This window comes from Bidens hawaiensis, unplaced genomic scaffold (genome assembly GCF_021521415.1).
Source record: "Bidens hawaiensis isolate Kalapana, Puna unplaced genomic scaffold, B.hawaiensis_p1.1 tig00039533_1, whole genome shotgun sequence".
In the NCBI taxonomy this organism is placed as follows: domain Eukaryota; kingdom Viridiplantae; phylum Streptophyta; class Magnoliopsida; order Asterales; family Asteraceae; genus Bidens; species Bidens hawaiensis.
The window spans coordinates 76,452-90,574 of record NW_027505611.1 but is presented as its reverse complement, the minus strand read 5'-3'; the positions used below and the strand labels follow the sequence as shown (position 1 = coordinate 90,574).

The 14,123-nt window shown below is 34.6% G+C and overlaps 1 protein-coding gene across 1 annotated transcript; it reads left to right on the top strand.

Annotated features, from left to right (window-relative positions):
• The first annotated feature begins 1,614 nt into the window (after positions 1-1,614).
• LOC143614268 (NDR1/HIN1-like protein 13) lies at positions 1,615-13,508 on the top strand. The gene is made up of 2 exons (XM_077087754.1): positions 1,615-2,278; positions 13,390-13,508. The coding sequence occupies exons 1-2, from the start codon at positions 1,694-1,696 to the stop codon at positions 13,474-13,476; spliced, it is 672 nt and encodes a 223-aa protein (XP_076943869.1). The 5' UTR covers positions 1,615-1,693; the 3' UTR covers positions 13,477-13,508.
• Positions 13,509-14,123: the final 615 nt, after the last annotated feature.

Below are 14,123 nucleotides of genomic sequence, written 5' to 3'. Positions count from 1 at the left end.
CGGCACATGGTGGAAACGGTCCCGAAAGACCGGATCTACAAAGACAACTTCTAACACGATTATTTTCAACTTTATTTTCAAGATCTTCAGGTTTTGTTTTCAAAACTTCAACGGGTCTTCAAGAAAATTAACGTCTCGGTTTGGGTAATCACGGAAAAAGACCCGAATATCAGCAACAAAGTTGAATCAGTTGATTCAAACCCACTCTGATACCAAGTGTAGGCCTCGAAACCGGATCTGACAACGAACGAATTTTGATCTTGATAAGCGTTCGAGACGGTTGCGGTAAATTAAACGATCGAATAAATAATAAGCAGATTATATAATAAGAAACAATCTCGTTACCGGATAAAAGATTTATATATGATAAACGAAACGACCCTACCCAAGGTGAGCTCCCCTTGGGTGAGTGATTTACACTATCAAAGCACACACATAAATATGACAGCAATTGCCCTATTTATAGCTAAATAATACAAATAGACTAGAAGATCTCCCGTTGAAGTTAAACTCGTGCACCAAAGCTCTCGTCACGTATTTTGATTTTTCACACACCTAAAATATTAACTTGACCGTAATATATTTAACGACTTTCGCATTATGATATCGTAAGTCACATTTTTGGCCTTACAGGTACAACTATTAAAGCCTAAGAAAGTTGCTAAATGTATATATAAATAAATAAATAAATAAATGTTCGCATGCCTAGAAAACACTTGGTCGGGGCTGGCCCAACCCATTTAAAGGCTTAAAACGATACGAGAATTCGAGGCATTTTTCAAATTTTATTGCTATAAAGCAAAACATGTAACCACAAATATCTTTGTCTTTTTAAATAACTTAATGTTCATTTCTATCATTTAATATGTTTTTTTTTCTAACTTTAATCTAAATTGAAGATCTTATACCCATATTCAAGTAGAGGCTTGATATTAGGTTTTTCTTTAGAATGATATTTGCCATATAATTTTATTATTTAGAGTTATTTCCTTTCCATATTATGGGGATAGTTTGTTAGACAAATCCCTTTATATTGTGAATTCCACATAATGTAATCTCCTATTCTCATGGAAAATAATATTACCGTAAACTAGACAACCCTATACTTGGTAGACGTTACTATCTTTTCGCAACTTTCTTACACAAAAGTTGAGCACCCATTCCCAAGTCTTTCCCATGCAACTTTAATTTTCTTAATTGTTTCTTGCTCTTACCCTCTCCTTCTACTCAACCCGAAAGCAAAATCATGTTGTTCCATGCAAATGGTTTATTTTATGTGTTGTAGAGAAAATGTGTGATATATTAAAAATGGTTTTAATAAATTGATATTTTGATATCTATTATTTATATATATTTTTTGAAGAATCAAGCCTTGCAAGATTGTCAGTTTGAATTCTGAGTCCACCCAGGTTTTGGTCTCACCGTGTGTTACGCCAGAGAGTTTTTCTCTACTGTTAAATGACAGCCGACGATATGGCTTCCCGAAGTAACGTCAAAGTTAAACTCTGAAGGCAATTTGAGCTTGGTTAAAACAAGATAGTTTGACCACCAAATTAAAAAGTCAGATAACCTAAAGTAGAAGAAAGTTGCGGTTCTAAAAGATCAACATATTATTAGAACTTTAAAAATCCACATGTTGTAACTCCGACAAGACAGTCCACTCCACCTCTCACCTTATCCACCACCACAAACTATGACCTCCGATGTTATTACAACCAGAACCCACACCCACAACCCACAATACTACCCATACTCCTCCACGTCATCCTCAGCCGCCGCCTCCATAAAAGGCGGCTGCTGCTGCCTCTTCCTCGTACTCGCCTTCCTCGTACTCCTCACCCTCGCTGTCACTCTCGTTATCTTCCTCGCCGTCAAACCCAAAAAACCAGACTTCACTCTCCAACAAGTCGGCATCCAGTACATCAACCTCGTACCCCCGTCTCCAACCTTGTCCGCCGCCTCTTTATCCTTAGTCATACGCATGATATTCACTGCTAGAAACGACAACAAAGTAGGAATCAAGTACGAGGATTCCACGTTTGATATCATGTACCGTGGGATTCCGTTGGGACGTGGTGTGGTTCCCGGGTTTTACCAGCCGGCACATAGTGTGAGGCTGGTGCAGACCACGGTGACCGTGGATCGGGTTAACGTGTTACAAGCGGATGCTGGTGAGTTATTGAGGGATGCTTCGGTTAATGATCGGGTTGAGCTCAGGATAATAGGGGATATACGGGCTAAGATTCGGATCTTTGGGTTCACTTCACCGGCTGTGCAGGTTAGTGTTTCTAATTAAATGTATTGTGGAGGATTAAAAAATGGATGTAGCGTTGTTGTCGCTTCTTTTTTAATTTTTTATTATTAATTCAACCCAAACAATCGGCGACAAATCTATAACCCCCACCCCAATCACTTATCGCTCGAATAGGGGGTGTTGTAGCCACTTATCGTCCAAAACTCTTGCAGTTTATCGCCCACTACGTTTAGTCTGATATCTATTTTTATATTTGAGCACTTTGTTACCTTTTGTTAGTGCCCATCAACATTTGATTGATTTTATGATATGCCCACACGTGGTTTATTAGTAGGGATGGCAAAAATCCCCGAATCCGACGGGGAAACCCGAAAACCGGCTTATTTCGGGTCGGGTCGGGTTTTGTTTTTTCGGTTTCGGGTCGGGTTTCGGAGATTGTTTCGGGGATTGTTTCGGGTTCGGGTTCGGGTTCGGGTTTGGGTACCCCCGCCCCGACCCGCCCCGATATAATATATATAAATATAAATAAAAATAATATATATATACATATATTAAAAACCTAAACCTAACCTAACAATCTCAAATCATCGCCGTCTCTGTCTCAGTCCTAATAACCACCAATCCACCGTGCACCACCAATCCACCACCAATCCACCATCAATCTGCAGTCCGCAGTGCACCACCAATCGGCCAATCCGCAGCACCATCAATCTGCACCACCAATCGGCAGTCCGCAGCACCACCAATCCACCACCAATCCACCACCAATCCACCATCAATCGCCCCGTCTGCACCACCGGACCACCCTCCTCCTCCTCGTTCTCATCCTACCACTCTACCAGGCTACCACCTGTAATGTAAGATCCCTAATTGTCAGTTGTATTATTTTGCATTCGGTTTTGTACATGTGTTAAGGATTCATTCCTATACTAAATTCATTCCTATATTTAGCATGAATTTGTGGTACATGAAATTGATATAAACCCTTTGGTGGTGTTATGAAGAAACCTTTTATTTTAGAGTTTTTTATGTGTTTGGACAATGGATCAGAAGATATAAACCTTTTTATGTGTTTGGATCAGAAGTTAGAGTTTTTATTACTTTATATTTTAAGGCAATAAATGTAAAGTAGTAATCTGTTTTGATCCAAACACATAAAACGGAAAATAAAACGAAATCAGGGCGGCTTAAATTAGACAATGGATCAAAGTAGGTTTATTCGAATCATTATAACATCTGTGACTTAAAATTAATTTAAATGAATTAACACTACGGTTGTTGCAGCCCGCCTCACACTACGGTTCAATCCGAGTTCAATTTAGAAACATCCGTTTTGACCCAAATAAATGTAACCATTTTCTGAAACAGCTTGATTCGACCTGAACTGTTTTGACCTGTGAGTCCGACCAAACCCACACGTTTTGCCAAGCTTACAACATACCCAGTCTTATCACCTCCACCATCTGATAAAGCAATACATGCATTAACAACTAGAATACAATCAAATGGGTGGTTCAAGATTAGGCTAACCCAAAATAACATTTTGATCCAAACAGATTACTACTTTACATTTAGCATGAAATTGTCAGTTAGTTTATCAGTTAGTTTATTTAGCATGAAATTGTCAGTTGTATTATTTTGCATTCGGTTTTGTACATGCATTAAAACTGACTTTTATGTGCCATTCTATTTCAGTTGCATCTACAACTATATGGCATCACAAGGTGATAAATTTGCTTCAGACACTTGTACTCCTACTCCCGTTGCTTCAAACACTCCTACTTATTCTACTCCTCAAGGAAGCAGTGAAGGGGTACATGATTCTAATGAACCACCACCAACTAACTTTACTACCCACGATGAGTCTAACCTTGATGATACTTTTGAAGATGGTCAAAATGTCGGTGGTAAAAGGAAAAGATCTGCCGTGTGGAACCATTTTAAATTAATGAAAGTGAACGGTGAAGATAAGGCGGAATGTAACTATTGTAAGAAAAAGCTAGGAGGTTCAAGCAAAAACGGCACATCGCATTTACGAGATCATTTTGAACGTTGTCCAAGACGAACTGTTAAAGATATACGACAAAGCATCTTGATTATGGAGCAAAAGAAAGTTGATGGTAGTTCATCATATCTCTCCAACTACACGTTTAATCCAGACAACTCAAGGAGAGATCTCGCGGAGATGATTATTGTGCACGAGTATCCTCTTACAACGGTGGACCATCATGGTTTTAGAAAGTTTGTTCAAGGTCTTCAACCTTTGTTTAAGGTTCCGAGTCGAAATACCATCAAGAGCGACATTTTAAAAATTTATGAATATGAAAGGGTGAAAACTAAGAAACTATTAGGGAGGATCACAAGTAGAGTGGCAATAACTACTGATATGTGGACAGCTAACCATCAAAGAAAAGGGTTTATGGCCGTCACTGCACACTTTATAGATGACTCTTGGAACTTGCAAAGCCGAATCATGAGGTAAAGCTGTACAAGTCTAATATAAAGTTAGTTTAAAACTTTAAATGTATTTTACACTTATATTGATGCATAAATTTTATATAGGTTTATTTATGTGCCTGCACCACATACAGCTGATGTTCTTGCAGATACGCTATATGATTGTCTATGTGATTGGAATATTGATAGAAAAGTGTCTACTCTTACCGTTGATAATTGTACCACAAATGATGCAATTATCAACAAGTTACTACAGAAGCTTCCATTGAGATCACTCATGAGGAAAGGAGAGTTGTTTCATATGCGTTGTTGCGCGCACATTCTCAATTTGATTGTTCAAGATGGTTTGTCTGTTATTGAGGATGGGATTGAAAGAATTAGAGATAGTGTTTTATTTTGGTCTGCATCAGGAAAAAGAGAGCAAAAATTTGAGGAAGCAGCCAATCAACTTGAAATGGAATACACAAAGAAACTGATCGTTGATTGCAAGACTCGCTGGAACTCTACTTATTTGATGCTTAGTGTTGCTATACCTTATAGACATGTTTTCACGCGATTAAAGCAAAGAGAGCCCAGGTATACTAGTTTGCCTACGGACCTTGATTGGGACTTAGCAACTGAGATATGTAACAAGCTACAACTATTCTATCGGGTAACTCTTTTGTTTTCTGGTAACAAGTATCCTACTGCTAATGTCTTTTTCCCTTTGATATGTGAGATTCGTTTTTCTATGCGGGAGTGGACTAAGTCTTCTATTGTTGACATTAGTCTAATGGCGTATAAAATGAGTAGCAAGTTTGATAAATATTGGTCTGTAATTCATGGGATTATGGGGATGGCTGCGGTTTTAGATCCACGTTACAAGCTAAAATACGTAGAGTTGCTTATGCCTGCCTTATACGGTGAAGAAATGGCAAAGGAAGAGTTTAAATCTCTTGAGGATTTTGTCCGAGCTTTTTTTAAAGAATATGAATCTACCAACTCACGTGGTAAAAACTACTATGAAGGTATAATCATATTAATATTTAATGAGTATAAATATAAATTGCTAATATTTGATTTATCTTGATTCACATTAATTTATAGGTGGTGGTTCTAGTTCATCTTTATTCAGTTCGGGGTTGTCAGAGTGTTCTTCTGGTGGATTCCAAAAATTCCTATCTGACATTAAATCCAAAGCTAAGGTGAATGATGACTTGAATGATATGGCAGAGTTAGATAACTACTTGAAAGAAAATCTTTTGCCTGATGAAGTAGAACTGGATTTGTTGCTTTGGTGGAAGACAAATGGAGGTAAGTATCCGACACTTCAAAGGATGGCAAAAGATGTATTGGCAATTCCAGTTTCCACCGTTGCCTCTGAATCTGCGTTCAGTACAAGTGGAAGATTAATAAGTCCTCACCGAAGTCGACTTCACCCAAAAACTTTGGAGGCTTTAATGTGTGCTCAAAGTTGGTTGTTGAATGAGATTCGAGGTAACGCTATATTGAATATTACATTATTACTCATGTTATTTATCTTCATAATCATGAATATATGTTTATGTTATTACTATTAAATATAGAAACTTGTTCGGAAGAGACCGAGGCATACTGCCGCACCATTGAATATGAAATGGATGTGGAAGAGGTAATAATATTTATAAAATTTACTATTTTTGTAACATAGCTTTTATTCTTTTAACTTGGTTGATTTATTGATAAATATTCTTAATGTAGGTAGGTACTAAAGAAAGTGGCACGACGACTTTGGATGATTTGGTTTGATTTGGTATTTAGATTTGGTCGCAATTTTGTAGTTTGTGTATTTGGCATGATTTTTCGGCCATGTAGACTTGGTTTTATTTCCTTTGTAACACATTGTTTCAGCTTTTATGTGTGTGATGCAGAAGTTTATTTCGATAAATGTTCAGTTTCGGGTTTTCGGGTTCGGGTTTTCGGGTTCGGGTTCGGGGACGGGTCGGGTCGGTTTCGGGTTTTCGGGTTCGGGGACGGGGCGGGTCGGGGGGGTACAAAAAACCAAACGGGGAATCCCCGAATTAAACCCGACGGGTAATGGGGCGGGTACGGGGATGGTTTTTGGTTTCGGGTTCGGGTTCGGGTTAAGCCAAACCCGCCCCAAACCCGCCCCGTTGCCATTCCTATTTATTAGGATTGTAAAGTTTTAAATAAAGTTAAGTTAATGTGAAAAAAATAATAATAATCTCACTAAACGTATTTTTTTAGTGTTAAGAATTTGTTTTTTTTAATACTAAGCATACAAAAAGTTATCATCCAGTAAGAGTTTTAATATTTTATGAAAGATTGAAAGCACTCATTTATTTTATATAAAACTAAGTTATTGACACGTGTATAACACACGTGAAAATATATAAATCATGTAACAATCACATGTAATATCAAATTGGAAAACATAATGTCATATATACTTGGGGAGACGACAACATGATATATAGTTGTTATTAATACCGGTATCAAAATAAAAATTATTAAACATAAGTTTCAACTAAAATAACATCCGTTTTACAATTATTAGATAAATAATAAAAACTTCAAAATGAAAATCTCATAAATTACTAAATAGTTCCTTATAAACCACATTAGTAGTTTTATTGTAACTTTACAGTCCTTATCTAATATAACATTTTAACACCGTCTCTACTCTTCACTCGGGATAAAGCTACATATAATTGACCATGTGTAAACACTGTTCTACCATATATATGCCAACTCTTACTAATGATTGGCCTTGACTTTTGTTAATTGTCATTGCAAAACAAACCGCAACTGGAAACTGTCTTCGTTTCAATTTGAATGGCAATTTCTTATCTGAATAAGTTAGACCACTACGAGTTATATAAGTGTGATAACCAATGTTAGTACTTGAAATAACCTTTACTTCGATAAAACGTCTCCCCAATTTAATTACTTGTAATCGAGTTCCATTGCATGAACCATTCTTCTGCTCAATATTCCTTAGTAACATTATTGGCACACCAACTTTTAGAACCAATATATGATTAGGCATACCAGACATCTTTAAATAATTTAAAAAGTCTGGTGAGTGTAATGCTGGATCGAAACCAGGCCCAACACTATCAGACTTATCTATACTATTAGAACTGAGATATTCAACTTCTTCTCCTGAAAATAAAGTCAAAAATCTGTCATTAATGTTTTGGACAACCTCATTTAATGGTGGAAGTATGACCATTTCTTAAAAATATGAAATAGGGTCATGCTAAACGTACCCTCCTCCCTTGCCATCCATACCCCCCCCCCCCCTAAACTTTCATTCTCCCTTAACATTTGTAATTGACATGTTAGTCCCTTTTGTTTTATTTTATAATTCTTTCAAAATATCAAATAAAAAACTATCAAGTTTTTATTTTGTTTTACAGTTTTTTATATTTTTTATTGTTTTATTATTTATTTCTTTAAGATTTTATTAAACGTTTGTTTATTTTTTTACATGTATTAAAAAGTTTTGTATTTTTCTATAGCTAGTTTTTTATTTTTTTATAAAATGTATTCAAAACAATTTGATTTTTTTGTTAGGTTTGGATACATAAGATTAATGTTACCTGAAGGAAGAGTTGATTTTTTTAATCAAGTTGTATGTTATTTAACCTTTTTATTTATAAAATATAATATGATTTTTTATAAAAGAATGTAAATTATCTCTTAATTTAAAAAAAACACTCTCCAATAAGATTAAAACAAGTATAGAAAAAAAACATTTTTTTAAAAACAAGAAAAACGACGTTTTTAGATAAGAAAAAAAAAACATTTTTCTATGTAAGAAAAAAAATATTTTTATTAAAATCTTTTAATAACAATAAAAAGATAAATAGAAAAAGATTGTTAAATAAAATAGAAAAAAATTTTGCTTTTATAAAAAATAATAATGATAATAAAAAATAACAAAATGACAAAAGATACAACAAAAAGGTCTATATTGTATTAATGTAAAACTTGAGGGAGAGGGTATGTTTAGTAAAAATGGATGAGAGAGGGTACGTTTAGCAGCACCCTATGAAATATCGTTAAAATTTTCTAATAATCCTGGATATACAAATCAATCAGATCATAAATAGGATAAGATGAATCACCAATCAAAAGATCATCTGGTATATCTATAATGGAGTTACCATCATTGTGACCGCCAAGTTTTCCTTCACCAAGTTCCAACAACCATTCTGCAAATCTACTTGTCTCTTCCAAATCTAATGGCTAACACCTGACAGTTAACCTCATGTTTTTTTGTTAACCTAAGAACCTTGCATTTGAACCAAATGTCGGACGAACTAAGTGAAGCATTAACAAGATCCATTTGAGGGAAAAGTTATTATTTTTGGGAGTGATTTTAGACAAATCCTACCAGCTGTACAAAATGGATCACGTGGTGACAATGTCACCATGTGATCCATTTTGTACAGCTGGTAGGATTTGTCTAAAATCACCCCAAAAAACAATAACTTTTCCCTCAAATGGATCTTGACAACTGTTATGGTTAACACATTTTAAAGCATCTTTTAAACTCATATCCAAGGCTTCAAAAGTATGTTTATGTATCATAGGTGCCTCATCCCAGATAATTGGATCAGTTTTCTTCATTAAGTTGCAAATATCTGGATTTTTTGTTATTGAACAGGTAGAATCCTCATTTAGATTTATATGAATTAGAAATCTAAAGTGAGCGGGTCTACCACCTCAAATAAGAAAGATTCTATACCGTAACAGTTGTGAGGATCTTTTTTTTGGGGGGGGGGGGGGGGGTTATTGTTTTTGGCAGTGATTTTTGACAAATCCTACCAGTGGTACAAAATGGATCACGGAGTGACATTGTTACTTCACTTAGTTCTTCCTACATTTGGTCCAAATGCAAGGTTCTTAGGTTAACAAAAAAGATGAGGTTAGTTGTCGAGTGACAATCATCAGATATGGAAGCTACCAGAAGATTTGCAGAATGGCTGTTAGAACTTGGTGAAGGAAAACTTAGCGGTCAAAATGACGGCCAAGGCATTATAAATATACCAGATGATCTTTTGATTGGTGATTCATCTTATCCGAATTCTGATTTGATGGATTTTGTATATCCATCATTATTGGACAATTTTAATGCTATTACATACTTTCAAGAAATGGATATAATTGCACCTTTAAATGAAGTTGTTCAAGACATTAATGGCAGATTTTTATCGTTTTTTTCGGAAAAGAAGTTGAATACCTCAGTTCTGATAGTGTTGGGCCTGGTTTCGATCCAGCATTACACTCACCAGATTTCCTAAATGGTTTAAAAAGGTCAAGAATGCCTAACCGTAGATTGGTTCTAAAAGTTGGTGTCCCAATAATGTTATTACGGAATATTGATCAAAAGAATGGTTTGTGCAACGGTACTAGATTACAAGTAATTAACTTGGACATGTGTGAAGAAAAGTACAAGTTGCAGTTTGTTTTGCGATGTACATTAACAAAAGTCATGGGCAATCACTAGCAAGAGTTGGCATATACCTGCGAGAACCGGTGTTTTCACATGGTCAACTATATGTAGCTTTATCACGAGTGAAGAGTAGAGACAATGTTAAAATGCTTATATTAGACAAAAAATGTAAAGTTACAAATAAAACTACAAATGTGGTTTATAAGAAAGTGTGAATTTTTATTTTGAAGTTTTAATTATGTTTCTAAGCATTGTAAATTGAATGCTATTTTGTTTGAAAACATGTTTAATAATCATTTATTTTGATACCGGTATTATTAACAACTATATATCATGTTTCTGCCACAACAAATATATATCATAAACTATGTTGTCGTTTAAAATTGCGTGTGATTGTTACACGATTTATACAAATGGATGTAGTGGTATTGTCGCCTCTTTTTAATTTTTTTTTTTATTTTTAATTCAACCCAGACAATCGACGACGAATCTATATCCCCACCCCCATCGCTTATTGCCCGAATAGGGAGTGTTGTAGCCACTTATCACCCAAAACTCTTTCAATTTTCCGTCTATTACGTTCAACATAATATCTATTTTTATATTTGAGCACTTTGTTACTTTTTGTTAGTGCCCATCAACATTTGATTGATTTTATGATATACCACATGTGGTTTAATAATGGATTGTAAAGTTTTAAATAAAGTTTGAAGTTAATGTGAAAAAAATATAAATAATCTCACTAAACGTATTTTTTTAATGTTAAGAATATGTTTTTTTAATACTAAGCATAGAAAAAGTTATCATCCAGTATGAGTTTTAATATTTTATGAAAGATTGAAAGCACATATTATTTTATATAAAACTAGTATTTCTCCTGGAGCGTTGCGCCGGATAGGTTGGTAAAATTCAGGCGAGGTTAAAACCCAAGCGTTTATATAGTAAGTCAACGTGAATTCGGTTACGTGTGTTATAGTTTTGAAACTAAGACAAAAATAAAACAAAAAAATATTATAAATTGAGGTGAACCAATGGTGTGGCGTCAGTCGACAAAACTCGATTGTTGGTAAATCCCGACTATTATCGATCCCGGGCGTTGAGGCGGTTAAGTCTACGCGAATTCAGTCGATTTTAACTTTACACTATGTTCGTTACGTTCATTGTAGGCTGAAACTAAAAAAAAGTCCTACCAGTAGGGTGCCGCAAAAAGACCTGATAAGGTATTAGCGGCACCAAAGTTCCATTTTATATATATCAGTAACAGTAATGAGAGTAATGCCTTTTTTTCATTTCCAATTTTAAAGTGAAAATATACTTAAATAGTATATGGGTTACTGTTCTTCTTGTGGTGGTGGCGGCGTCACAGCCACAAATTTGTAACGTTGTCTCCCCAATTATTGGAGACATTTGGATGTCAATTGTTTTTAGTCACATGAGGTATCTACTTATATATGTCAATAAAGGATAATTACTCATACAGTAACAATATATGTAAGACTTCATGAGTTGTGTATGTATTTTAACTTGTGTACTATCATGCTTCATTCCTGTCAAAACAGGCTAAAAGGCAGATTTACGGAACATTTTATGAGTAAGGTTTCAGTGTTTAACTATATCTATCAACTTGATATATAGGTTTTTTACACGGATATCGGGTTATCAAATAAGTTAATGAATAATGAAAATAGTAGAGTTAATTCTCTTTGAGTCCTTGAGGTTACTACTTGAATACTACGTATCCTCGTTTTTCCTTAAAGTCATGGCTAAAAGGTTTCATTTTTTTTTCAACCAAATGAGTTATTGGATAACTTGGTTAGTTATTCTGTGACATGAAGGGGTATTTCAGTCAGTTTATATCTTAGGGGCTAATTCTATAGAATAATAATATATATAATAGGGGTATTTGTTTGGTGACTGAAATGGTGATATGCTCTCGTCTATTTATCTGAAAATCTAACAGCATTAGCCAAAAGAATTCAAATGATTAAGAATTTCAAACTCAGGTCACGATCTAACAAAAAATGAGTATTTTTACTCAAGTAGAGCATCTACAACATCAAATCCATACAAACCGCTACATCATCGTCACACTAGATTATAAAATTTTCTCAAAAACCACACTTTCTTCCACAACAATAAACCTCCACAAAGCTCACTAAAAATAGTAAAGCTATATATATCATGTGTGTGTATACGTGTATGTGAAAAAAGAAGAGAGAAAGTGGGGTCACCATGTTGTCGAGCATCCACTATAACAAACCTTTATAAGCCTCACTTTTTTTCACAATAACAAACATTCATAAACCTTATAAAAAATATTAAATTTATGTATGTATATATGTATATGAAAATGTGAGAGGCAATAACTTTGGGGCCCACCCCTGAGGCTTGAATAAGTTTGCAAACGCAAACCTTAACTCGCAACTTTGCTCTACACTGGGTGGAATCCATGAGCACCTAGTTTGACTCATGTCACGTCATCCAAACCTTAAAGAATATAGCTTCTTATGGGTGCTCTCAAGTTTGTAGACAAAGACTTCACCATACAAACTCACAACAATGAAGTTTGTCACCTATTTGTTTATGTGATCTCACCTAAATTCAAACCCTGAGATATAGAAATTGTTGTGGATGCTCTTAGACTAGCCTAACCTTAGGGACTCAAACCGAAATTACTCATTAGTATGTTTGTACTTTGTAGAAAGGGAAAAGAAACACATCTTATAATCGTACGTAACTGCTTTTTATCTTTTGAAAACGCCTTTATTCATAATATTGTTAAATAATTCTTTTCCTACATAACCAAAAAAATGATACATAATTCATAAATAATCTCTAATCATATATGCTTGTGTAGTTTAATATTTCTTTCAGATGAACACTTTTAGTTCTGAAAGACCTAATGAGAGACCACTCAAGTTAGTTTCTTTGGGAATATTATTTGAATATGAAGATTACATTTTTTTAATGGGTACATTTAGGAATGTATTTAGATGATGCGGCAAATATTAGAAACGATTGCATTGGAGGAGATTGGTATATAGAGGTGATGTATGTGGGTACATGTTGTGCATGCTTTTAGGTTATTGAATAAATGTGAATATTTTGCGTATAAAACTATAAGTTGTTCTATGTTGAATATTCAAAACATATAACCTTTTTCGAAAAATGTGAAGTGTAGTCGTTTATTGTATTTGTACGGGAATCATCTAAAATATGTATGTGATGTTTTCAGGTATCCATAGGTTGTGCAATAGCGGTAAGCCCGAAGAAGCAATCCCTCACTTACAAGCAATGTGGATTTGATGGTTTGCAACTATGACCTGATCGACCCGTTTCAAATCAGATTAGATTCAACAGCTTGCAACAGTCTGCGACCGTTTTGCGACTGGAAAAGCTGTCGCAATTGCTTAGTTTTCTAGTAGTGGTCAGATTCGATTGTTGGTATAAATAATTTTTTCTATTGATATATTAACTGTAGAAAAATATTGAAGTACATCAATGTTAAAATTATGTTTCTTTTTTTTAGACTTTATTATATATTTAGAATCATTATTCAGTTTATAAAGATTTTTATTTTAACAATGTGATATAGTTACTTCAAAGGATATGTAAGAAAACTAACGAGATTTTCGAGACTTCAAATGATTTAATATCTTTTTACGTTCCTACTCCCTAGTCATTTGAATAAATTATTCATGGGTATTTAATAATTTGATTTTATAATGGTTAAATTAAAATGATGAATTAGATTAATTTGACAAAACAATTAATTTGTAAAAGTTGGACAAGGTACTTAAAATGGATAATACGTGGCTTGTAGATTTGAGCCATATGCCCATATGGATCTTGGACTGAGGATAAACAGTGGGTCGAAGTAGATGTGTAGGACCAAGGTCCGATCTATGAGACTGTGAGTCGTTTACTACCAGACCTAGGAGGCTAGGTTCCTATAGTGTCAAAATGGGA

What these genes read in the sequence shown, in the direction of transcription:
- LOC143614268 (XM_077087754.1), top strand. Translation starts at nt 1,694, where the DNA reads ATGACCTCCGATGTTATTACAACCAGAACCCACACCCACAACCCACAA. An exon ending in TCACTTCACCGGCTGTGCAG is followed by an intron (nt 2,279 to 13,389) that starts GTTAGTGTTTCT and finishes TGATGTTTTCAG; the next exon opens with GTATCCATAGGTTGTGCAAT.